At 44.0% G+C, this 27,871-nt stretch overlaps 1 protein-coding gene across 3 annotated transcripts in view; it reads right to left on the reverse strand.

Moving 5' to 3' along the window:
* TBC1D9B (TBC1 domain family member 9B) overlaps positions 1 to 27,871 on the reverse strand; it is a 175,465-nt gene that overhangs the window by 101,436 nt on the left and 46,158 nt on the right. For all 3 annotated transcript variants that reach the window (XM_073621063.1, XM_073621062.1, XM_073621064.1), the window contains exon 3: positions 18,481 to 18,599. In XM_073621063.1, the coding sequence (XP_073477164.1) occupies positions 18,481 to 18,599 (119 nt within the window). The remainder of the gene's footprint in view (positions 1 to 18,480; positions 18,600 to 27,871) is intronic.

Genomic DNA, 27,871 nt, shown 5'->3' on the forward strand with positions numbered 1-27,871 from the left:
GAGAGAGGGTGTATATAGCCCAGCATTACAGAGAGAGGGTGTATATAGCCCAGCATTACAGAGAGAGGGTGTATATAGCCCAGCATTACAGAGAGAGGGTGTATATAGCCCAGCATTACAGAGAGAGGGTGTATATAGCCCAGCATTACAGAGAGAGGGTGTATATAGCCCAGCATTACAGAGAGAGGGTGTATATAGCCCAGCATTACAGAGAGAGGGTGTATATAGCCCAGCATTACAGAGAGAGGGTGTATATAGCCCAGCATTACAGAGAGAGGGTGTATATAGCCCAGCATTACAGAGAGAGGGTGTATATAGCCCAGCATTACAGAGAGAGGGTGTATATAGCCCAGCATTACAGAGAGAGGGTGTATATAGCCCAGCATTACAGACAGAGGGTGTATATAGCCCAGCATTACAGACAGAGGGTGTATATAGCCCAGCATTACAGACAGAGGGTGTATATAGCCCAGCATTAGACAGAGGGTGTATATAGCCCAGCATTACAGACAGAGGGTGTATATAGCCCAGAATTACAGACAGAGGGTGTATATAGCCCAGCATTACAGACAGAGGGTGTATACAGCCCAGCATTACAGACAGAGGGTGTATACAGCCCAGCATTACAGACAGAGGGTGTATACAGCCCAGCATTACAGACAGAGGGTGTATACAGCCCAGCATTACAGACAGAGGGTGTATACAGCCCAGCATTACAGACAGAGGGTGTATATAGCCCAGCATTACAGACAGAGGGTGTATATAGCCCAGCATTACAGAGAGAGGGTGTATATAGCCCAGCATTACAGAGAGAGGGTGTATATAGCCCAGCATTACAGAGAGAGGGTGTATATAGCCCAGCATTACAGACAGAGGGTGTATATAGCCCAGCATTACAGAGAGAGGGTGTATATAGCCCAGCATTACAGAGAGAGGGTGTATATAGCCCAGCATTACAGAGAGAGGGTGTATATAGCCCAGCATTACAGAGAGAGGGTGTATATAGCCCAGCATTACAGACAGAGGGTGTATATAGCCCAGCATTACAGACAGAGGGTGTATATAGCCCAGCATTACAGACAGAGGGTGTATATAGCCCAGCATTACAGACAGAGGGTGAATTATATAGCTTGCGGCACTGACAGCACCCCCCCCCCCGGGCGGGACGTCCGGGCACTTACTGGGCTGTGGAGAGGATCCTCCTGTGTCTCCACTCTCCTCCACAGTGTGCACTCTGGGCCAGGGGGGAACCGTCATTGATGACGTGGCTCCGGGGAAAGCACCGCCCATGTCCTACAACGGTGCCACTAGAAAATAACACAACAGGAGTATGCTGTAAGATGGGAGTGTTGCGGCGCATTGCTTTGTGTAACAAGGTCTCCCAAAACTAGGCAAGTGAGGCGTCTCACCTGCAATCACGTGACTGCATAGACGTCACGCTGCCCATAGTGCACTGTATCCGGCGCACATACACAGTGCACTTAAAGGACTTTTTCTTTGTGACACCAGCTTTAGGGGAGGGAGGGGTGGTGCCTGTGCAACCCCTATGGACGGGCCACCACTGATCATAGGTGTATTTTAAATGATAGAGACAGAATATCAACTAAAAATCCAGAAAAAACACATAAAACAAATGCTATAAATTAGGTTGCAGTTCAGTGAGTAAAAAAAGTATTTGATCCCCAAGTAAAGCATGACTTAGTACTTGGTGGAGAAACCCTTGTTGGCAAGCACAGAGGTAAAACGTTTCTTGTAGTTGGTGACCAGGTTTGCACACATCTCAGGAGGGATTTTGGTTCCTTCTTCTTTACAGATTTTCTCTAAATCCTCAAGGTTTGTTGGCTGTCTCTTAGCAACCCGAAGTTTCAGCTCCCTCCATAAATTTTCAATAGGATTAAGGTCTGGAGACTCACTAGGCCACTACATGACCTTAATGTCTTCTTCTTGAGCCACTCCTTTGTTGCCTTGGTGGTATGTTTTGGGTCATTGTCATGCTGGAAGACCCATCTTCAGTGTTCTGGCTGAGGGGAGAAGGTTCTCATTCAAGATTTTACAATACATGGCTCCGTCAATTGGCCCCTCAATGCAGCAAAGTCTGCCTGTACCTTTAGCAGAGAAACAGCCCCAATGTCAGAGAAGGGTCCTCTCCAGTCACATTCATCCTGTCCCTGGGCGTGTGCGCGCTGGATTGGCGCTTCGGCGCATGCGTGCGTGCGGCCCGATGGAGCGGCGCGCGCGATAGCACACGGGTGCGCGCAGTGACTCATGCATGCCCACCGTGACACTCTGGCGGGGCTATTTAAATCAGCTCCAGCACCCAGACTGGTTGCTGCTTTGTCTTCAGCTCCTGTTGCTTCCTATTTATGCTCACCTGATCTCCTGTTGTGACCCGGACTGCTCTCACCACGCTGCCTCTCTCCTGGATTGACCCCCGGCCTGATTTACGGACTTCCTCTGCTTGATACCAGTGTTTGACCCCGGGCCTGATTTACAGACTTCCTCTGCTTGACACCAGTGTTTTACCCCCGGCCTGATTAACGGACTTCCTCTGCTTGATACCAGTGTTTGACCCCCGGCCTGTTCTACGGACTTGTCTTGCTTATTGCCTGTGTTTGACCCTCTATTTGCTTACAGTTTGTCTGCTCCACCCAGCAATGGGACTTCCACCGGTTCCTGGACTCCTGCATCCCCAGACCTGGCTCTGCAGTTTCCCATAAGGGACCCATACCTGCTGGTGGCCCGCGCTCCTTAGTGCCACCCATTCCCTGTTTCATCTCCAGGGGACAGGGTGCGCGTAGTGGCAAGGGTGAACCGCTCTCGGCATCTCGGCCTCGGTAAGTACTCACCTGACACCCAAAGCATCGTGTTTCCACCTCCGTGCTTGACTGTAGGGATGGTGTTCTTAGGGTCATAGTCAGCATTTTTCTTCCTCCAAACACTGCGAGTCCCCCTCCTCAAGAAGGTATAGTCATGTCAATGAACATCTAAATGATTCAGAGAAGGACTGGAAGAAAGTGCTGTGGTCAGATGAGACCAAAATGTAGCTCTTTGGCATTAACGCGACTCGCCATGTTTTGAGGAAGAAAAGTGCTGTCTATGACCCTAAGAACACCATCCCTACAGTCTAGCACAGAGGTAGAAACATGATGCTTTGGGGCTGTTTCTCTGCTAAAGGTACAGGCAGACTTTGCTGCATTGAGGGGCCAATTGACGGAGCCATGTATTGTAAAATCTTGAATGAGAACCTTCTCCCCTCAGCCAGAACACTGAAGATGAGTCGTGGATGGGTCTTCCAGCATGACAATGACCCAAAACATACCGCCAAGGCAACAAAGGAGTGGCTCAAGAAAAAGCACATTAAGGTCATGGAGTGGCCTAGCCAGTCTCCAGACCTTAATCCTATAGAAAATTATGGAGGGAGCTGAAACTTCGAGTTGCGAAGAGACAGCCAAGAAACCTTAAGGATTTAGAGAAGATGTGCAAAGAAGAGTGGACCAAATCCCTCCCGTGTGGTGTGCAAACCTGGTCACCAACTACAAGAAACGTGCTTGCCAACAAGGGTTTCTCCACCAACTACCAAGTCATGCTTTGCTTGGGTATCAAATACTTATTTTACTCACTGAACTGCAACTTAATTTAAAGCATTTGTTTTATGTGTTTTTTCTGGATTTTCCATTGATATTCTGTCTCTATCATAAAATACACCTACGATAAAAATTATAGCCCCTTTATTATTTTCCTCACTGTACATGTGATCTGGTGCACAGGTGCCATACTGTAGCAGTAAAACTGCTATAGGGCGGACCTGAAGCGGTTAAATACCTCCAAAAGAAAGCTCTATTTGTGTGAAAAAAAAATGTTAAAAATCTCATTTGGGTACAGTGTTGCATAACCGCACAAATGTCATTCAAAGTGTGACAGCGCTGAAAGCTTAAAATTGGCCTGGGGAGGAAGGGGGTGAAAGTGTCTGGTATTGAAGTGGCTAAAGTGACCTTTTTTTTTGTTTTGTTTTAGGTAGACAGGGCAAGAGTTGCATCTCCTGACATTTTTATTGCCGTCTTTGAATCTGTTATGGAAATGTCCTCACTTCCTGTTTAGTGAAACCATTGTCACTGTGACAGGAAGTGAGGGGGGATTTCACTAAACAAGAAGACCCTGATAGATTTGAAAACCCAATAGGGGTTCTAATCCTTGCCCAATGTTTTCAGAAAGAGAAAATAACTTTTGCTTGGACAATTTAATTAGCACTATATAATTATAGGATTACAGTGTTACCGTGATTTTAAATAGTTCAGTGGAACCAAGCTAGCCCAAACAAGCTATTCCATTTACATAACTATGCGGCTGCAGTGTGCGCTGTAACACAACAAGCGGTGCGGTGTTCAGGCAACAGTACAGGTGACTTCCTTTATGCTGGCATAAATAAATGGAGTTGGCTTAAAGGCATCTCCGCCATTCAGGAGAAATGCCTATCAACGAATACAAGGTTCCTTTGATTGGCCCAGGTGGAAATCATGACATCATCTGCCTGCCTCTCCCCTCTGACAATAAGAGTCATAATAAAGCTGGAATTCTACTTTAAGTGCTCTGCTGGATCACTCCTATATTTACAGGTTGTGTGTTTTGTGCCATGCTCTCATATTCAGTAGACAGATTTATAATACAAGATCTTATGTGGGACATGAAAACTATACTCAAAAACCTCTCTTTACTCTACAAGCAGAGCTAGAGTTGCCCACATGGTATTGCTACAGATATCTGCAGCTCAGACATGATTTTTGGCTACCCTTATACAAATGACACCATTCCAGTTAGCTGAAGAAGTTTTTCTGCAATATCTACCAAGTCAGTGATATCCAGAGTGTACTTATTCCTACTTGGGGTCCACCACTCTTATAATGATTAACAGATACCCCATTTATCATAGACTATAGGTACAATTTCTGAAGAACAGTGGCCCCCTGTTCTGGAAGAAATAACAAATGTATCCTTAAATCATCCCCAAAGGCTTACTTAATGGTTTTTAGTCTATAGGGTATATATAATTAAAAGAAACAGGTGCGCTAATCTATAAGAATATTCACTGTGCAAAAATACACGACAAAATTTAAGGGCATAAAATCCACTCCTACAAAAACAAGAGTATAAAAATAATAAAATTGGATGAAATTCATAAAGTGAAAAATATATGATTCAGTTCATAAAAAGGTGCAAAAAGAAAAAATGTGCATAAAAGATGTGCATGAAAAATGTCCAACTGACAAACCCTTATACAAAAGGGAACTGAGTGAACCAAAAATGTGAAAAATGATGTGCTCTTCAAGGGAATTGGGTGAACCAAATAGAAGGGAACTTCAGTGTACTTCAAAACACTTTAATATACCATCACCACATAGATTCACTTCTTACCAGATGAACTACCAGCAGTAGTTTCAAACATTGGATAATATTCCCACCATGCTCCAACAGACTGGGCTGTAAAAACAAACCAAATTCCAGATAACAGCAGTATCAGACACTGGACAATGATCCCATCAGGCTCCAACACCTTAAAGCGGGGGTTCACCCACACCGCCAAAAAAAAATAAAAAATATTAAAAGCCAGCAGCTACAAATACTGCAGCTGCTGACTTTTAATACATTGCCACTTACCTGTCCCAGGGTCCAGCGATGTCGGCAGGGGACGCTCGGTTCTCGGCAGCTGCCGCCGCCATCCTAGGTGAGGGAATCAGGAAGTGAAGCGTTTCGGCTTCACTTCCCGGTTCCCTACTGCGCATGCGCTGCGCGTCCCTAGTGGTCCCCGCTCTCTGCTGGGAGCTGTGTGTTCCCAGCAGACAGCGCGGTCGGGACAGGAAGAAGCATAGACTCCCATGGGAGTCTATGCCGGAAGTAGGTGCAAATACCTGTCTTTGACAGGTATCTGCACCCCCCTCCCCCCTGAAAGGTGCCAAATGTGACACCGGAGGGGGGGGAGGGTTCCGAAAAACGGAAGTTCCATTTTTGTGTGGAACTCCGCTTTAAGCTGTAAAAGTGGACCCAGTTTTTCAATAGACGCAGGAATCACAGTATCTTTGGAAAAGCCGATATCCAATCTGGCAGCTCAAGGATAAATCCCAGAGCATAAAGGAAGAAGAGGATAGCCTCGTAGTGCAATATGTTTCAACAAAAGTGTTTATTAAAACAGCACACTAAAAACTTACATCAAGGTAACCAAACATCAGCAAAAATAAATGCCCATAAAAAACAGAGCGGTGTTTTTGCACCAATCAGCTCAAACGGTTAGACGTCTCACAATGGGCCCCACCCGACTAGTTTCTCCATAATAGGCTTCAGCTGGGAAAGGAGACTCACCCAAGACGTCTGCCAATAGCATATAAATACAAGTGGATGTAGGTGACACCAGCCTTTTAGATTCTCAAACATTCTGATTTTGGGGAACACCTCCGTGAAACTAGGAGCTACCAAATCTTTCAAGTTTTGGGTTCTTCAAAAAATGACATTCGGTCGATCAGGGAGAGCTGGACCCAACACATTATCTCCCTTCAGGACTTTTCAGTGTTTTGTCAAAATTTTATTAACCCATTTTTTACTGGGAAGAGAAAGTGGTCAAAAAGGACCATTCAAATTTATTAGAAACATTAACACTAAAAAAAATCCCAGAGCATAAATCCCTTTATGCTCTGGGATTTATCCTTGACCTGACAGATTGTATATCATCTTTTCCAAAGATACCGTGATTCCTGCGTCTATTGAAAAACTGGGTCCACTTTTACAGCTTAAGGTGTTGGAGCCTGATGGGATCATTGTCCAGTGTCTGATACCGCTGTTATCTGGAATTTGGTTCGTTTTTACAGCCCAGTCTTTTGGAGCATGGTGGGATTATTATCCAATGCTTGAAACTACTGCTATCTGGTAAGAAGTGAATCTGTGTGGTGATGGTATATTAAAGTATTTGTGTATCTTTGAAGAGCACAGAAGTTTCCTTATATTTGGTTCACCCAATTCCCTTGAAGAACACAGAATTTTTCACATATTTGGTTCACTCAGTTCCCTTTTGTATCCTTTGTCATTTGGACATTTTTCATGCAAATCTTTTTATGCACATTTTATTTGTGCCTTTTATGAACTGAATCGTATATTTTTCACTTTATGAGTCATGTCATCCAATTTTTTTTTATTTTTTTTTATACACTTGTTTTTGTAGGAGTGGACTTTATGCCCTTAAATTTTGTCATGTGTATTTTTGCACTGTGAATATTCTTATAGATTAGCGCACCTGTTTCTTTTATCTATGCTTATGGTAGGGGTTCGGACCATTTAGGTTGCAGCTTTTCTTTATCTATATATTTTCATTTATTTCATTTATATGTGTTTGATTTCTCCATTTCAATAGTCATACTTCTCGAGTAAGATAAACGCAGGATTTTATCCCTTTTTTTTTACATCTATAGGGTATATATGACCCCCCCAAAGAAACTATTTAAAGCTGGTTTACATCCTAATATAGAATGTCTGAACTGCCATCTCAACACTGGAGATTTCACCATATGGAATGGTGCTGCCCAATGTTACAGCACTATTGAGGGAAGGTCATGCAGGAGATATTAAAGTGGTTGTAACAGGCTGAAGGTTGACCTATACTCGCCTGATCCTCCGGAAAACGGCTCTCTACCATGTCCATCGGTGGACTGTTCCTGACGTCTTCACTTCCAGACCTGGTCTATGGGCATGATGACCTCAAGAACAGTCCCCCCACAGTCCAACGTACAAGACCACTGGACCGTGGGGGGAGGCCAGAGGTGAAGGGTCCGGTCTTGCACTAGGAGGATCTCTCTATAAACAAAAATGAGCAGTTAACCAATGCACACTGCATGGGAACCAAAAAAATGTGTCCAGAGTTCTGCATTAAGTACTATTCTTTCTCGAACATCACGGGACACAGAGCCACAGTAATTACTGATGGGTTATATAGGTATCACTGGTGATTGGACACTGGCACACCCTATCAGGAAGTTCAACCCCCTATATAATCCCTCCCCCTTGCAGGGATACCTCAGTTTTTACGCCAGTGTCTTAGGTGATGGACGTGTAAAGATGTCCTGTGCTGAGCTCCAAAGGGAATATCCTAAGATCCTATACTGGGGCAAGCCAGGCGAACCGGATCCATTCAAAGTGTCTTTTCAGGGCCGAATTGAATGGTACCCGGGCCTCGTGTCTGAAGAAACGAGGTTTTACCCGTAATGCTTCTCTTTTTAGAGAGCTGGACCCCGCAGATCAGAAAATGGCTTTAAACTTCCTAATTTCTGGCGAGGTGCTTTACGGTCCCAGAACTGTTGGATCCCCCTATTCGTAGGGGGCCCCAGTCTCTGACGGTTTTTTCAAACGGAGCCCACCGTGAGAGGTGAAGATTGGGTTTGTGTAAACAGCACCCTGCGGCTGGATAAGGTAAGAGGAGATTCCACAGAATTTTTTAGTTCTAGTGGCTTTTCTCCTTTAAGGTAAATGCATGCTATGCCTATTGTGACCACCGGGGGCTGCCAAGAGCACAAACCTGCACATGCTGACTGTCTGTCTCAGGTGTTTTCATCGCTGATTATGTCCCAGCGCCTCAAGCAGGCTGCAAACAGGTAAGATGGAAAGGGGGGATTTCTCATGTTTGAATGTTCCCCCCCAGGCTAGAGAGGGGCCACAGGGGTCTAGAAAGTGGTTATACCACCCGGGCTCTGCGGCCTAATGGCCACCATCTCTGAAGATAGCCGTTCAGGCAGATCTTGTTACCAGCCTCCCTCCCCCCCCCCCCATCCCCAGCCTTTCTCCAGAAGCATGACAGGAGAGTCGGCAGCGCGGGAAGCGCTCGTTTTTTTCAAAACTCGAGGGGGGGGGCGGTAGAGGAGGGGGCGGGACGTCAGCACAGGTGCTTAGACTCACACTCAGGCCAGCTGCAGGCTATTAAAGGCACTCTGTACAGGTGCACTCAGCCTTCTGAGAGACACAGAGCTGACGGTCGCATGTAAGGTGGGACACAGGCATTCTCCTAGGCAGCATTTACTGAAGTAACACCAGACTGAGCATTGGGTAGCAAGGCTTTTAGCCAGACTACATCGCTCAGCAGGCAGTGTTCATTTGTATACCTCAAACCTTGTTGCTTTGCACTATGGGTAGAAGAGGTTCAAGCACCCCAGGAACCAGAGACACTAGGGGATCTCGTTCAGGTTCTGAGGGCCCCCTGTCGGCAGCATCCTCCCCCCCTAAAGATGGGCCAGGGACGGCTAGCCAGGGAGAGCCATCGGGGTCAGGGGCTACACCTGCTTCTGGCACTTCAGCCCCTGTATATCTTACACAAGAGGTTTTTTCCTCAACCATTAATGGTCTAGAGGAAAGATTAATGGCCGTGATTACGTCTTCACTCAGTGGAAGAAAACGCACTAGGCTTTCCTCTGTTCCCCAAGACCCTCAGACAGAGGAGCTCCGGGATAAAGGAGATGAATCCCTTTCAGAGGTTCAGGATGGGATGGATGATTCCTCTTCGGAGGAATCAGGTGGAGAAGGACCCTCTGCAACTTCCCAAGAGGAGAAAGTCTTAGTGCAGATCCTCACTGGATTGGTCCGCTCCACATTTAAATTACCCATACCTGAAACTGCTAAAGAATCCTCTTCTGCTTTGGGGTCACTGAAACCTTTCCAAGCAGCACATGCTTTTCCTGTTCATACTTTACTTGAAAAGCTCATTTATTCTGAGTGGGATCACCCAGACAAACGTTTTTTTCCGCCGAGAAAGTTTTCAACACTTTATCCGATGGAAGAAAAGTTTATTAAAATGTGGGGAATACCGGCTATTGATGCCGCCATTTCCTCCGTAAATAATAGCCTGACTTGTCCTGTAGACAATGCTCAGATGCTCAGGGATCCTGTAGATAAAAGGATGGAATCCCTATTGAAGGATGTTTTCTCCTTAGCAGGATCAGTGGCCCAACCTGCAGTAGCAGCGATTGGAGTCTGTCAATACTTAAGAGACCATGTTAAGCAGGTCATCAAAGTATTACCTGAACAGCAGGCCCAGGGGTTTGCTAACCTTCCAGCGGCCTTATGCTTTGTGGTTGACGCCATTAGAGGTTCTATCGTGCAAACCTCCCGTCTTTCACTGGGGTTGGTGCATATACGTAGAATCCTATGGTTGAAAAATTGGTCAGCCGAAGCACCATGTAAGAAGCTACTGGCTGGGTTTCCATTTCGTGGTGCAAGGTTGTTTGGAGAGGACTTGGATAACTATATCAAGAGAATCTCTTGTGGGAAAAGCACTCTCTTACCTGTCAAGAAGAAGAGTAAGCGTCCCTCTTTCAAACGGACTCTTTCCCCAGCGCCGTGGCTTCAGCCTCCAGGCAGTCTCGACGGCCGCCTCCATCGGGGTCCAGAGACAAGAGTCAACCCCAGGGACAAAAGAAGTCCTGGGGAAAGAAGCCTACTAGGCAAAACACTAAGACCTCTGCATGAGGGGGCGCCCCCGCTCACTCGAGTGGGGGGAAGACTGCGACAGTTCTCAGAGCTCTGGCAGGAGGACTTCCAGGACAGATGGGTAATCTCCACGGTAACCTTAGGGTACAAGCTGGAGTTTCAGGAATTCCCCTCTCCTCGGTTCCTCAGATCAAATGTTCCCAGAGACCCAGAGAAGAAGCAGTCGCTCCTTCTAGTGTTAGAGCGACTTTTGTCGCAGGAGGTCATTATGATAGTTCCCGCAAAGGACCAGGGATTGGGCTTCTATTCCAACCTTTTTACGGTCCAAAAGCCAAATGGGGATGTCAGGCCCATTCTGGACTTAAGGGATCTGAACCGATTCCTAAGGATTCAATCCTTCCGCATGGAATCAATTCGAACAGTAGTTCCCACCCTGCAGGGAGGAGAATTTCTGGCATCAATAGACATCAGAGATGCATATCTGCATGTGCCCATTTTTCCTGCTCATCAGAAGTTTCTGCGCTTCGAGGTAGGAGGGCTCCATTTCCAGTTTGTGGCTCTGCCTTTCGGGATAGCCACTGCACCTCGAGTGTTCACAAAGATCTTGGCTCCTCCTCTGGCCAGATTAAGGGCTCAGGGTATAGCTGTCATAGCATACCTAGACGACCTGCTCTTGATAGACCAGTCGGTAGCCTCTTTGAATGGAAACTTGAGGACCACGGTCAGGTATCTAGAACACCTGGGTTGGATCCTCAACTTAGAAAAGTCTTTCCTAAAACCAGTAGGAAGACTGGAGTATTTAGGTCTGATTATAGATACAAGCCAGAAGAAAATATTTCTACCCCAGGCAAAGATCACTGCTTTGAGAGAGCTGATTCTGACAGTAAGGACCAAGAAGGGTCCCTCAGTCCGCCTTTGTATGAGGCTACTAGGGAAGATGGTGTCTTCATTCGAAGCAGTTCCCTATGCTCAGTTTCACTCAAGAATGCTGCAACACAGTATTCTGTCGACCTGGAACAAGAAGGTTCAGGCATTAGACATACCCGAAAACCTGCAGAAGGGGAAATCCTTTCTACCGGTTACCTGGACGGTGGTAACAACAGATGCCAGTCTGTCAGGTTGGGGAGCAGTTCTGGAACAGGCTGCGGTCCAAGGGGTATGGTCCAAGACAGAGAGGACCTTACCCATCAACATTCTGGAGATCCGGGCGATACATCTAGCTCTAAAGGCCTGGACTATCAGGCTACAGGGTTGTCCGGTCAGGGAGGCACCCGGAGCCGAGCTGCTCAAAAAGAGGTGAACCAGATCTTAGTGTGGGCAGAGATGCATGTGCCATGCATATCGGCAGTTTTCATCCCGGGAATAGAGAATTGGCAGGCGGACTATCTAAGTCGCCAGCAGTTGCTTCCAGGGGAATGGTCTCTGCATCCCGACGTCTTTTGGGCCATATGCCAAAGATGGGGGGTTCCAGATGTAGATCTCTTTGCATCCCGATTCAACAAAAAGATAGACAGATTTGTGGTAAGGACAAAAGATCCTCTTGCATGCGGGACGGATGCGTTGGTGATTCCGTGGCATCGGTTCTCACTGATTTACGCATTCCCGCCTATTCTGCTACTACCACGACTCCTTCGCAGGATCAGGCAGGAAAGGAAGTCGGTACTTCTGGTGGCCCCCGCTTGGCCCAGAAGGACTTGGTATGCAGAAATAGTAAGGATGACGGTAGGTTCCCCGTGGACACTACCGGAACGCCCAGACCTGTTATCTCAAGGTCCAGTGTTCCATCCTGCCTTACAAACGCTAAATTTGACGGTTTGGCTATTGAGACCCACGTTCTGAAGAGTCGTGGGCTCTCAGGTCCTGTCATATCTACCTTGATTAATGCAAGGAAGCCAGCTTCCAGGATGATTTATCATAGAGTCTGGAAGGCTTATATAACCTGGTGTGAATCCAGAGGTTGGCATCCCAGGAAATATGTCATAGGTAGAATCCTTGATTTTCTACAGATGGGATTAGAGATGAAGCTGGCCTTGAGTACCATCAAGGGCCAGGTCTCTGCTTTATCAGTATTATTTCAGCGGCCACTTGCTTCGCATTCTTTGGTCCGAAACTTTATGCAGGGGGTGATGCGTCTTAATCCTCCGGTTAAAGCGCCCCTAAACCCCTGGGACTTGAATTTGGTCCTGGCTGTGTTACAGAAACAGCCTTTTGAACCAATAAGTCAGATTCCTTTGGTCTTGTTGACAAGGAAATTAATTTTTCTGGTGGCCATCTCTTCTGCTAGAAGAGTATCAGAATTAGCAGCTCTTTCCTGTAAGGAGCCTTATTTGATTATACACAAGGATAGAGTGGTACTACGCCCTCATCCTAGTTTTTTACCGAAGGTGGTTTCTGATTTTCATTTAAACCAAGACATTGTTCTACCTTCCTTTTTTCCAGATCCCTGTTCTCCGGAAGAGAGATCTCTACATTCGTTGGATGTAGTAAGAGCAGTTAAGGCCTATCTAGGGGCAACTGCTCAGATCCGCAAGACGGATGTTTTGTTTGTGCTGCCAGAGGGTCCCAATAGAGGACAGGCAGCATCAAAAGCTACCATTTCTAAATGGATTCGACAGTTGATCATTCAAGCTTACGGTTTGAAACAGAAGATTCCTCTGTTTCAGATCAGGGCACATTCCACAAGGGCTATTGGTGCTTCTTGGGCAGTGCATCACCAGGCCTCTATGGCTCAAATCTGCAAGGCCGCAACCTGGTCTTCAGTTCATACATTCACCAGATTCTATCAGGTGGATGTGAGAAGGCATGAGGATATCGCCTTTGGGCGTAGTGTGCTGCAGGCAGCGGTACAGGGTCCTCAGGTCTGATTGCACCCTACTTGGTCGTGGTTCCCCCCCCTCAGGTAGCATTGCTCTGGGACATCCCATCAGTAATTACTGTGGCTCTGTGTCCCGTGATGTTCGAGAAAGAAAATAGGATTTTTTTAAAACAGCTTACCTGTAAAATCCTTTTCTTTCGAAGGACATCACGGGACACAGAGGTCCCGCCCCTCTTCTAATACACTATATTGCTTGGCTACAAAACTGAGGTATCCCTGCAAGGGGGAGGGATTATATAGGGGGTTGAACTTCCTGATAGGGTGTGCCAGTGTCCAATCACCAGTGATACCTATATAACCCATCAGTAATTACTGTGGCTCTGTGTCCCGTGATGTCCTTCGAAAGAAAGGATTTTACAGGTAAGCTGTTTTAAAAAATCCTATTTTTTACAGTATACTATGCGAAGGACATTCTTTACCTATTGCCTACCTACCCCCTCCATCTGTTTTCTTTGCTTCTGTGAAACAAAATCAAATAGGCACACATTTAAAAAAAAAATTGTATTGGAGAGAGAAATAGAATTACTTCCAACTGCAATTCCGCTTTGTGATATTTGACCTTTTTTTAAACTCATATGATACAGCTAAGCCCTTTTTATGACATAATACTGTCCTCTGCTTATAAAATTACAACATAGGTCCTTATAAAGATCACTACAGTTATACATTTCTACATTCATTAAGATATCTGTTTGTGAATGTTTTAGCATATCCAGAAAGCTGTGGTTATAAAAAAGGTAACCTTTACAATTTTATGAATGTTCCACTATTAGACTTTTGGATTTTGTGGACTGATTGGTGTGATCTTCATCAATCATCACTTGGAAGCCTATGGAACACATATTCTGTAATTTTAGGAAGAAGCTAAAAAGCTAAAACGTTTTAAATAACGCTCTTCAAGAGATTTTTTTTTAGTTTTGATCCTTCATCAGTGTGTTAAATCACAAGCAGTCAAAGGCAACTTTTCTTTTAAAAACCTATCCCCCCCTTTTATCCTTATTTTAACTAGTTCACTGCTAGATTGTCCTATTTGCTTATTATCCAAGTTATGTCCACTGACAATTTTGGCAAACTGATCTAATGTGGATCTCTTGCCATGGGATCCTCAACAGATAGAATTCATTGGAATTACCTTGCCAGATTCCACACAAAATGCAGTGGGTGGACTTGTAACTGGAACACTGTTTTTATATCCAACAAACAGTAAAAAGGAGTATAAGTATTTGGTCTAGGATTCAGCTCCAGGATCTACAATGTTATAAATCAAGACAATCAATTGTGAGTAAAACTAAATAGGTTGGAGGGATATACACAACTACTGTACACTTAAAGTGGTTCTAAAGGCAAGACCGTTTTTACCTTATTGCAGGGAATGCATTCAAGTTGAAAATGTCTCAGTAGTTGTACTTACCTGAGTCTTATCTCGATCCAGCATTGTGTCTGTCTGCAGCAGTGCTGGTCTGTGTTCTTCTCCTCACAGGACAGAGAGGCGGCAGCAGCAGCAGCAGCCATTGGCAAGCTGTCAATCAAATCCTGTAAGGATGGGGCAGGGCCAAGTAATGTTGTGTGTAACTATGGACACACACACAACTCAGCTTGGAAGTGAGCATACAGGTGTGCTCCCTTAGCAAGTGGCTTGCTATTGGGGCACATGAAGAGAAGGACCCAAAAACGTTGGCGGGGACACCAGGGGAGGAGGTTCTGGGCCTGCTCTGTGCAATATCATTGCACAGAGAAGGCAGAGTATGACACGTTTATCATTTTAACCACTTGCCGACCAGCCGCCGGCAGTCGTACTGCGGCAGAATGGCATGGCTGGGCGAAAAGGCGTTGTTACATTGCTTCGCCCTGTGGCCACTAGGGGTGCGCGCGGCCGCTTCTCGCCCCCGGAGCCGATGCAAGTGCCCAGTCATGATCACTGCAGGGCTCCCGCGATCGCTGCTGACATACGGAGAACTGGAATCTGTGCGTGTAAACACACAGTTTCCGGTTCTCTGAGGGGAGAAGAGACAGATCATCTGTCCATACAGAATATGAACAGCGACCCGTCATCTCCCCTACACAGTGCCCTCCCCCCTTCATTTAGAACACTCACGAGGGAACACAATTAACCCCTTGATCGCCCCCTAGTTTTAACCCCTTCCCTGCCAGTGACATTTTTACAGTAATCAATGCATTTTTATAGTACCGATCGCTGTATAAATGCCAATGGTCCCAAAAATGTGTCAAATTTGTCCGATGTGTCCACCATAATGTCACAGTCCCGATAAAAATCGCAGATCACCGCCATTATTATTAAAAAAAGAAAAATAATAATAATAATAACAAAAATGCAATAAAATGATCCCCTATTTTGCAGGCGCTATAACTTTTGCGCAAACCAATCAATATATGTTTATTGCAATTGTTTTTACCAAAAACATGTAGAAGAATACATATCAGCCTAAACTGAGGAAAAAATAGTTTTTTTTATATATTTTTGGGGGATATTTATTAATATTTAAAAGTAAAAAATATTGCGTTTTTTTCAAAATTGTCACTCTTTTTTTGTTTATAGCGCAAAAAATAAAAACCGCAGAGGTGATCAAATACCACCAAAAGAAAGCTCTATTTGTGGGGAAAAAAAGGACGTCAATTTTTTCTGGGTGCAACTTCGCACGACCGCGCAATTGTCAGTTAAAGGGACGCAGCACCAAATCGCAAAGAGTGCTCGGGTCAGGAAAGGAGTGAAATCTTCCGGGGCTGAAGCGGTTAAAATATTCACACCAGATGCAGTAAAGTGCATTTTTATCCTGCATCGAAAAAGCAGGCACAGTGTTTTCTACGTATTCCAATGGCCCTAGCTCACACTAGTGTAGTGCGTTCCAGCGCAGTCAACAAAAGTAGAACATGCTCCATTTTTGCTACATGGAACTCATCTGAAAGGCTACAAAATGCACCAGAATGCATCACAAATGCACCATAATGCACATGTCCTGAAGAAAACGAAAGCGGAGAAAAACACACTGGAATGTATCACAACATGCATGCAGAAAAGAATCTGGAACGCATATATTGTGGTGTGAACCAGCCCTAACAAATAAAAGAAAGATTGGTCAAACAAAGGAACACACAACGGTTTCTGCACAAGACTGGTGGCTTTAAAAAGCATATGGATTTCATATGTAGATTTCTAAAGTCATAATGGAGTTAACACTGTCATTTTAGATGCATATACTGCTTTGGTTACAAATGGCAGGTCTCCTATTATCTTTTTTAATGTTTAGAGTGTTTCTTTAAAACTGCAATACATATATATTCATGTTGCGGTTTGAACCAGTTTATCAGGGTTATGGCTGTCAACCCCAGTATTGTTTTTTTCAGCTGGCGATACTGTTTCCGTTAAAAGCCACTGATTAGCCGCTGGACCTTATGCTACTATCTGGTGTTTCTCGGGTTTACCATTCTCACTGGCGAGCCCGGAAACAATCCGATGGTTAGTACGGCTGGCCATAGAGGTGGAAGAGAGACCAGATTAACTCTGATCACCTCTATGATCTAGGAGGCCGGAAGCAACATCATGATTTCACTTCTGGTTTAGAGCAGATGTTTTTTGGAAAGTATCCGATCAATGGGTTTTTCCGATTTGATGCTTTCAAAGGTAGAGGAGAGATCTAGGGATTTTTAGAACCCAGATGTTTCAATAAAGAGGACCCATCATGCTTTATTGTTATAAGGGATGTTTACATTTCTTGTGATAGCAATAAAAAAAAAAAAAAAAAGACAAAATTAAAAAGGAACAGTGTAAAAGCATATGCAAACAGTGTTCCTACCACACATGTGAGGTATAGCCACGAACATTATAGCGAGAGCAATAATTCAAGCTCTAGACCTCCTTTGTAACTCTAAACTGGTAAGCTGAAAACATTTTTAAAGTGTCACCTATGGAGATTTTAGAGTATCGTAGTTTGTCGTTCCATGAGCATCTGCGATTTTAAAGCATGACATGTTAGGTATCTATTTACTCGGCGTAGCATTATCTTTTATATTTTACCCACAAATTTGGTTATATGTTGTTTTTTTTTGCATTAAAATTCAATAAAGTGTATCTTTTCCCAAACAATAGTGTTTGTAAAATTGTGAAAATATCGTGCGACATAAAAAATTGCATCGACTACCATTTTATTCTCTAATGCCCCGTACACACGGTCGGACTTCGTTCGGACATTCCGACAACAAGATCCTAGGATTTTTTCCGACGGATGTTGGCTCAAACTTGTCTTGCATACACACGGTCACACAAAGTTGTCGGAAAATCCGATCGTTCTGAACGCAGTGACGTAAAACACGTACGTCGGGACTATAAACGGGGCAGTGGCCAATAGCTTTCATCTCTTTATTTATTCTGAGCATGCGTGGCACTTTGTCCGTCGGATTTGTGTACACACGATCGGAATTTCCGACAACGGATTTTGTTGTCGGAAAATTTTATCACCTGCTCTCCAACTTCGACACTCCGATCGGGCATTTTCCATCGGAAAATCCGACCGTGTGTACGGGGCATAAGATGTTTGGAGTTCTAAGCAATTTTCCTGCAAAAAATACAGATTTTTTTTACTTGTAAACAAAAAGTGTCAGAAAAGGCTTGGACTTAAAGTGGTTTTTAAATAGTTAACCCATCCAAAGATTATATTTTGGTTACATATAGCAGGTCATCCGTTGGCTTCTTATAGTGCCTAAAGTCCTTAAAAAATCATTGCATCCAAAAAAGATATTTCAAATTACAGATGGCAGCTCTTAGGTGAGTTCTCTTCGTCATAGTGCCTACATATTTTCCTGACCACCTCTGGTGTTTTGGGTGTTGGGTAAGAGTCGCCTGGTGAATTATTCGTAAAATTTAATAAGTGAAAGATCCAACAGGGAGAGTGGGACACTTTCATAATGACTGCAGCAGGTGTGTGGACCAAGAAACTCAAAATCTGAGATTTCGCCATCAGTCTCCAAGAGTTGTAAAAAAAACGGTTAGGGGTGGACTGAGAAGTTATTGAAATTAAAAGACATGTTGATGGCAATGGCAAGCACATACAATTTCACATTTAGTCAAAAGATTTTGGATATGCATGAAAAAATAGCCAACAAAAAGATTCCACAGTATGAGCAGTAAATTGTCTTACGTGAATTTTCCCTTGGACGAAGGTTGTGATGTCATCTTCATTTTCAAAGATAGAAAGAGTTTGAAGCAGATTATTTTCCAACCATTCCCAGTGTTCAGTGATCTCTTTACGTGATGACCCTGAAGAAAGATATAGGTTAGGACCCACCAAAATAACATCAAATGGCCATCTTCTTCTGCTCCAAATATTTGGAAAGTCCCATTATTGAAATGTGTAATGATTGCCATTTTATATACACACATACTATACAATTATTACTTTCAACTAGATTTAAAAGGGTGGAGATGTTTGCGCCCAGGAAAAAATATATTCACCTGCTCTCAAACCATGTCTGATTGGCTAAGCTCCAGAAGTTTTAGACCTTGAAAGCCATGAGTACTTTACACAAATACTGTGGATGGGGCCATGTTTACAACCCTGATTACAAAAAAGTTGGGACGTTGTGTAACATCAACTTGCATTTTATATGATAGGAAAAGTATCAAATGTTTAATATGAGAAAATGTAAGAAAGGAAAAAAAAATAAGGTAATTTTAAAATGCATGGCAGCAACACGTCTCAAAAAAGTTGGAACAGGACCATGTTTACCACATGGTGTAGCATTCCCTATTCTTTTAACAGCAATCTGTAAATGTCTGAGAGCTGAGAAGACCAATTGGTGGAGTTTGGGGAGAGGAATGGTGTCCAATCCTTGCCCAATATAGGATTATAACTGCTCAACAGCCCTGGGTCTTCTTTGTTGTATTTTGTCGTTTCAAGATGCGGCAAATATTTTTAATTGGTGAAAGGTCTGGACTGCAGACAGGCCAGTTAAACACGCAGCTTAAACATGCTGTTGTCATCGATGCAGTATGTGGTTTAGCATTGTCTTGCTAAAATATGCAAGACCTTCCCTGAAAAATACATCTTTATGGGAGCATATGCTGCGCTAAAACCTGGATATATCTTTTAGCATTGATGGTGCCTGCCCATTTCATACGAATTAATGCTCCCCCATACCATTAAAGATGCAGACTTTTAAACTGAGCACTGATAACAAGCCGGAAGATCCCTCTCCTCTTTATTCCGAAGGACTCTGTGCCTATGGTTGCCAAAAAGAATGTCAAATTTCAATTTGTTTAACCACAGAACAGTTTTCCAATTTGCAATAGACCATTTTAAATGAGCTGTGCCCCAGGGAAGGAGGCATTTCTGTTTTTCATGTTCAGATATGGCCTTTTCTTTGCATGATAGAGCGCTGACCCTCATTTTTGAACGGCACGGGAAACTGTTCACAGACAGTGATTTTTTAACCACTTGACGACCGCCTCACGCCGATTTACGTCGGCAAGGTGGCACGGACAGGCAAAATCAAGTACATATACGTGATTTGCCTTCCGCGGGTGGGGGGTCCGATCGGACCCCCCTCCGGTGCCCGAGGCGGTCGTCTTTTGTCCAGCGGCGATCAGAGGTGAGGGGGAGGCCATCCGTTCGTGGCCCCCCCCTCGCGATCGCCACCGGCCAATCACATCATTCCTTTGCTGCTGTATGCTAAACAGCAGCAAAGGAAATGATGTCATCTCTCCTCGGCTCTGTAATTTCCATTCCGGCCCGAGGAGAGAAGACAGGTATGTGAGTGCACAACACTACACACACACAGTAGAACATGCCAGGCACACTAAACACCCCGATCTCCCCCCCGATCGCCCCCCGATCCCCCCCCTGAGCCCATGCAGTGATGTGTATCACAGAATCATGCCTGTTTTTAAAGCAGTGCCGTCTGAAGGCCCGAAGATCACGGGCATTCATGCGTTATGACCTTGTCCCATGTGCACATAGATTTCTCCAGATTCTCTAAATCTTTTGATGATAATATGTACTGTAGACAATGATAAATTTAAAGTTTTTTTTATGTTGGGGAATATTATACTCAAATTGTCTGACAATTCTTAGATGCAGCTTTTCAACGATTGGTGAAGCTCTGCCCATCTTTACTTCCCAGACAACTCTGACTCTCTAAGATGCCCATAAGTTTTAAGATGCCCTTTTTATACCCAGTCATGTTACTGACTTGTTGCCAATTAACCTAATTCGCTGCAAAATGTTCTTCCAGCTCTTCCTTGTTAGTACCTCTTACTTGCCAGCATTTTGTTGCCCTGCCCCAACTTGTTTGAGACATGTTGCTGGAATCAATTTCAAAATTACATTTTTTTTGTTTTCTTATAAATTGTACATTTTCTCAGTTTAAACATTTCATGTTTTCTATTTTCTACTGTGAATAAAATATGGGTTTATGAGATTTGCAAATCATTGTAGTCTGTTTTCATTCAGATTTTACAGTGTGTCTAAACTTGTTTTGAAATTGGGGTTGTACTAGATGTGCACATGATCTGTTAGTAATACATTATGCCTAGGATTCAAAAAGGAAAAGTAGCAAATGATTCATGTGGTTTTAAACTGATATTTGGGGGTATATTTATAAAGCAGTGAATCTGACGTTCACCAAACATTCGCTTGTGGTGTATTAGCCACCGTCATTTAAACCTCATGCAACCAAGAAGATTCACCTGCGGTGAATGTTTGGATAAAGTCTGACTCGCTGCTTTATAATTATACTAATAACGAAATACCCATTTTCTTGAAATCTGTACTTTTTAGTGACTAGAGAAATAAACTACTGTATAAGCATATTTACAAAGTAATATATTTGAATGCATAACTAACAAATACATTTTTGGTGTATGTGTTTAGTACTTCATCTATTCACCAACTCTTAATGAATTATTAAAATATTTACAAATCCAATATTTCATTACTGAATTGCACATTTCCCAAAAATGTCAACAGAAAAAGCTCATTAAATATTCAGGATCGTTCCACCCCCTACTGCACCTTCAAAGACTTTGTGTTAAAAAGAAATCTCTCTGCTACTCACACTTTCCAACACTTGCAAACAAGTCCAGTTAGTGTCTGGTGTTCCATAGTTTTGAACTAGTGCTGTATGAGTTCCTTTATTTCTGAATGGACAAAACGTAGTCATACATGCAATGTAAGTGGGAAAAGTGTCACAATATTGCTTATGGCGGTAAAAAGGGGGGGGGGCTCTATATTAACACACCGGGAAGCCAAAATCAGCTGGAACAATTTTATTGAAACCAAAGTGGCATGTAATTATCTTTATGCAATAGGAGTGTCATTAATTTATGAGTCAATTATCAGTCAAACCACAAACTTTCAAAAGTGTGTGACAGCTGTTCTCAAATTACCCCTTTCATAATATATGGATGTGTATAACCCCTTCCCGCCGACCGTACGCAGATATGCGTACTCGGTTTTCCGGGGTTATACTGGGATGATACCCGCAGCTGCAGGCATCATCCCGGTACCGTTGTTTACAGCGGGCGATCGGCTACCCGAGCATAACAACCGATGCGGCTGAAAGCCGCTCGGCTGTTACACCGGAGGAGCGGGAGGGGACATCCCCCCTCCCGCCGCCTCCCGTGCGATCGGGAAGCCAAGTGTCCAATCGGCCGCCTTCGGCGGTTGGGGGCTGGCTGGAACGAAGCTGTGGGAGGCTTCGTTCCAGCCTTCTCATTGTAAACGCGGAAGTGACGTCATGACGTCACTTCCCGTTTACTCGGCTGCCAATGGCGCCGAATTAAAAAAAATACACAGTATTCAGAATCGCCATTTTCGGCGATCTGAATACTTTGAAGTGCAAAGGAGGGATCCCTCCATAAAGAGTACCTGTCACCACCTATTACTGTCACAAGGGATGTTTACATTCCTTGTGACAGCAATAAAAGTAAAAAAAAAAAAATTTTTTTTTTAAACACAATTTATAAAGTAAAAAAATAAATAAAAAAAATAAATAAATTTTTAAAGTGCCCCTGTCCCCGCGAGCTCGCGCAGCGAAGAAAACGCATACGGAAGTCGCGCCCGCATATGTAAACTGTGTTCAAATCACACATGTGAGGTATCGCCGCGATCGTCAGAGCGAGAGCAATAATTCTAGTCCTAGACCTCCTCTGTAACTCAAACCTGGTAACCGTAAAAAAAATTTAAAGCGTCGCCTATGGAAATTCATAGGTACCGTGGTTTGTCGCCATTCCACGAGTGCGTGCAATTATAAAGGGTGACATGTTTGGTATCCATTTACTCGGCGTAACATCATCTTTCACATTATACAAAAAAATTGGGGTATCTTTACTGTTTGGATTTTTTAAAATTCATGAAAGTGTCCCTTTTCCAAAAATTTGCGTTTAAAACACCGCTGCACAAATACCGTGTGATAAAAAAATATTGCAACAATCGCCATTTTATTCTCTAGATTCTCTGCTAAAAATATATATATAAAATGTTTGGGAACTCTAAATAATTTTCTAGCAAAAAATACAGATTTTAACTTGTAAACACCAAATTTCAAAAATAGGCTTAGTCATGAAAGGGATAAAGAGAACCTGTCAGGTACATACTGCAGAGCAGTCTTTTTACCAGGATTACTTGAGTTTTAAAGGCTAAGTTCACCTTTGGAACTTGTAACAGGTTCCACTATTTTTTAGGATGGAACATGTTCCAGCTCCTGCATCCTCTCCCCCGATCCCTCCTTCCCTGTGAGAGCGGGCAGGAGATCCTCTCCCTGCACTTGCTGTCACAATTTAAAAACAGAGCAGCCACGTGAGTGCGGCGGCAGAGTTCTAGGAATGAATGAACTACAAGTACCGTCATCCACCACGGCTGACGGCTTGTTGTTTTCAATGAGCTGCGAGGGCGTTGGTGAGTGCTTACATAGTACAGGCTGGGTTCACACTGATGGGGCTTGGATGCGGCTTTTCCCCGCATCAAATTCGAATGACAGGAGAGTGTGCCCGGCTCTCGATGGAGGCGGTTCACACCTTTGGGGCGGTCACGTTCCGCATTGGAAAAGGGTACTGTGTGTCTTTGGTCCCGTTTCAGGTGCAAATCCAGGCAAAAATTTGGACATGCTTCGCACCTGAATCGGTGAACAGGGACGCACCGGAACCACTGCTGTGACCCGCGGCCGCTTCAGTGAATCCAGTGTAATTCTTCCTGCAATTCAGTAACTGCCTGCCAAAATCGGAGGTACGGGCAGACAGTGTACTGAGAGTCTGCAGAATACTGACATTGCACCCATGATCTACTGATCATGGCTGTAATGGTTTACAGGCTCCAGTGTATAAAAAATAAAAATGCTGTTTTTTTTTTTAACCTGCAAAAAGATGTGTATATTATTTGAACCACTTGCCGCCCGCCATATATAGCAAAATGACGGTAGCAAAGTGGTTTCGATATCCTGACTGATCATATGACGTCGCCAGGATATCAAGCCGCTGCGCGCCCCCAGGGACGCTCATTGTTGCGGTGTGTCAGTCTGACACACCGCAACACCAATCTAGATAAAGAGTCTCTGACGGAGACTCTTTACTACGTGATCAGCCGTGTCCATTCACGGCTGATCACAGTGTAAACAGGAAGAGCCGTTGATCGGATTTTCCTCACTCGCGTCTGTCAGACGCGAGTACAGGAGAGCTGATCGGCTGCTCCTCTGACGGGGGGGGGGTCTGTGCTGATTGATTATCAGCGCTGCCCCCCTGAGAATGCCCACACTGGACCACCAGGGATGTCACCACCAGGTATGCCACCCTAGACCACCAGGGATGCCAATCAGTGCTCACAATGGATGCCAATCAGTGCCCACAATGGATGCCAATCAGTGCCCACAATAGGCATCACTGATTGGCAGGCATTATTGTTTGGCACTGATTGGCATCCATCCGTACTATCAATTAGTGTACATCAGTGCCACCTATCAGTGCCCATCTGTGCCGCCTATCAGTGCCCATCCGTGCCGCCTATCAGTGCCCATCCGTGCCGCCTATCAGTGCCACCTCATTGGTGCCACCTCATCGGTGCCCATCAGTACCGCCTTATCAGTGCCCGTCAGTGCAGCCTCATCATTGAAGGAGAAAACTTACCTTTTTACAACGTTTTGTAACAGAAACAAAAAAAAAAAATTTTTTTTTCAAAATTTTCGGTCTTTTTTTTTTTTTTTTGTTTAGCAGAAATTAAAAATCCCAGAGGTGATCAAATACCATCAAAAGAAAGCTCTATTTGTGGGAACAAAATGAAAAAAAAAATTTAGTTTGGGTACAGTGTAGCATGACCGCGCAATTGTCATTCAAAGTGCGACAGCGCTGAAAGCTGAAAATTGGTCTGGGCGGGAAGGTGTATAAGGGCCCTTTCACACTGGGGCGGGGGCGGCGTCAAAGCGCCGCTATTGTAAGCGGTGCTTTACCATCGGTATGCGGCCGCTAGCGGGGCGGTTTTACCCCCCTGCTAGCGGCCGAGAAAGGGTTAAAACCTGCAGAGGCGCTTTGCCGGTGGTATAGCCGCGCTGTCCCATTGATTTCAATGGGCAGGAGCAGTGAAGGAGCGGTATACACTCCGCTCCTTCACCACTCCGAAGATGCTGCTAGCAGGGCTTTTTTTCCCGTCCTGCTAGCACACCGCTCCAGTGTGAAAGCCCTCGGGGCTTTCACACTGGAATTAAAGCAGCGGCACTTTCGGGTCGGTTTGCAGGTGCTATTATTAGCGCAATATCGCCTGCAAACCGCCCCAGTGTGAAAGGACCCTAAGTGCCCTGTATTGAAGTGGTTAAGGTAAAGTTATCCTTTTAAGATCTCAGGGAACCCCTCTCTAAGAGTATTGGACTTACAGCTCATGCTACATTGGTGTGATTAGTAGGCTGTAGAATCTTTTAAATAAAAGACCAAAGAATGGAGTTTACATTAGTGTCATAAAATTAAACAAATTATAAGAATGGCAGCCCTCAAATTTTCTACTCGCATTTTGAAAGTGGAAAATAAGGGCTTGCAAGCTGGGCTGCCTGCCTGGGAGAGGGGGTTGATCGGGAGCCGTTCTCCAATCAATCGCCCTGGGGGGAAGAGAGTATGGAGGAAGAGGAGAGCCGTGGGATAGCACGCTGTTACCGGCACTTACATTATAATTGTCTCTGCTCTGCTCAACACAGCCCCACCTCCTCATGACCTGCGCCTGTGATAGACAGAACGCCTGTCCAATGCTGTGATGCATTCTATCTATCACAGGCACGGGGTCAGGAGGAGACGGGGCTGTGTCGAGCAGAGCGGAGACAATTATAATGTAAGCACCAGTAACAGTTCCCTACCCCAATCTGGAGGTGGTGGAAGCATCTAGTGAAGGAGTTTCGAGGTGTCGCACAGAGGAAAGTGAGAAACGGTCGCATACAAGTGAAGAGGAACATACTCCCTCCATATCTGATATGTTTGAAGAAGTTTTACACAAATGCACCCCAATCCATAGCGGTGCCACAACAAGTGCAGCTATCCAACAGCTGGACATTTATTTAGCTGAACAGCCTATTGCCAGAAGGGACAATCCACTTGAGTACTGGCGCATCAACAAAGAACGTTTTCCCTTGCTTGCACAGATTGCACGCAGATATTTATCTGCCCCAAGCACCAGTACAGAGAGTGAGAGACTATTCAGTCTAGCATCTCATATTCTTGATGAGAAGAGAAACCGTCTCTCCTGTGAGAAAGCTGAACAGCTTTTGTTCTTAAAACGAAATCTGCCACTTTTACTGAAATAGATTTAAAAATCCGTAGCACAGACTAATTCATTTACCATGTTGAACATAGTATATGAATTGGTATTGGACTGTGCTACTGGACAATTGGAACATACAACATAGTATGATTGACTAACTAGTATGTTCCAATTGTCTAGTTGTTCCATTTATTGGTTGCTCATTGTAGTTCTACAGTTTTTTGCACTTCAATTTAAGAGAGAACTCCAGCTTTTGAACTACTGTACCATAGTTTGTTGCTGTTGGGCTAAAGTTAAACTATGTCTCTCCCTAAGCTGTCAGCCCACTGCATGTGCAAATGCAAAACTGTATGTTCTGTATCTGTGGCTGTCTACATACTACAGTACTATACCGCACTGTGTTCCGGGTATGGGCGGTGACTTCCATAAACACAGACTAGTCTACATTGCTTGCTGTGATTGGCTGAGCACCGCTGCTGCAGACTAGTCTGTGTTCCACTTCCAGGATGTCTCCACCCATACCCGGGGCCGGAACACAGTGCGGTCTACTGTATGACTAGTATGTATCTAACCCGCAGCTACATACATACACTTTTATATCGCACATCCAGCCGCTGACACCTTTGGGAGAAAAAAACTACTTGTTCTCATTTAAGTAGAAAGAAAATAATAAAATAAAAATGTTATTATAGCAGATAGTACAGTGCTATGTTATATTTACAGAAACTGTGAAACAGAATAACGGCCTTCTGCCATATTTCTGTTATGGTTAGTTGAGAGAGTTGTTCTTTAAAGTACTACTTACTTATACATAGTTTGTTCTGTTGTTGGGCCAAACTATATCATTGTCTCTCCCTAAGCTGTCAGCCCGCTGCATGTGCAAAACTGTATATTCTGTATCTGTGCCTGTCTACATACTACAGTACCGCACTGTGTTCCGGGTATGGGCGGTGACTTCCATAAACACAGACTAGTCTACATTGCTTGCTGTGATTGGCTGAGCACCGCTGCTGTAGACTAGTCTGTGTTCCAGGATGTCTCCACCCATACCCGGGGCCGGAACACAGTGCGGTCTACTGTATGACTATGTTTGTAACCCGCAGCTACATAAATACACTTATCGCACATCCAGCCGCTGAAACCTTAGGGAAAGAGAACTGAATTACTAGTTCTGATGTAAGTTGGAAATTAATAAAATATAAAAAAGTCAGTCTTTGGCATTTTTATATTATTATATTAATATTAAATAATTATTATTAGTAATATATATATATATATATATATATATATATATATATATATTATATATTATTATTTTTTTTTTTTTATGCTTGTTTTATTTGGTATGGTGGTGCATTGTGCACTGACTGCAGTCTTATTTTATTTTATTTTTATCTTCTGTGTCCACTGTCCAATTTTATGTGGGTTACTTTTTATTAAAGTACTTTTTGACATTACTGGATTGTAGTATTCTTTTCTTCATAAAATTAATGATTAAGTTGAATATAAATAATATAACGAATACGAATGTAACACAATTTTGTATATCCAATCATTTTTTTGGGTAATAGATAAAAAAAAGCCTATTTCAGTTTCGGTGCTGTTTCGGTATCGGTTTCGGTTTTTGGGCTCAAGGAAGATTTCTTTTCGGTATCGGTTTCGGCCACAAAAAACCCATTCGGTGCATCCCTAGTTTTCATTTTCTTTACACATTTTCCAGAAACTTGTAGAAAAAAATGACATGTTCAAAATACTCACTATTCCTCATAGATTATACATTGGGTTGTTTTCTTTCCAAAATGGG

The sequence above is a fragment of the Aquarana catesbeiana genome, linkage group LG03, assembly GCF_042186555.1.
Source record: "Aquarana catesbeiana isolate 2022-GZ linkage group LG03, ASM4218655v1, whole genome shotgun sequence".
NCBI lineage: Eukaryota > Metazoa > Chordata > Amphibia > Anura > Ranidae > Aquarana > Aquarana catesbeiana.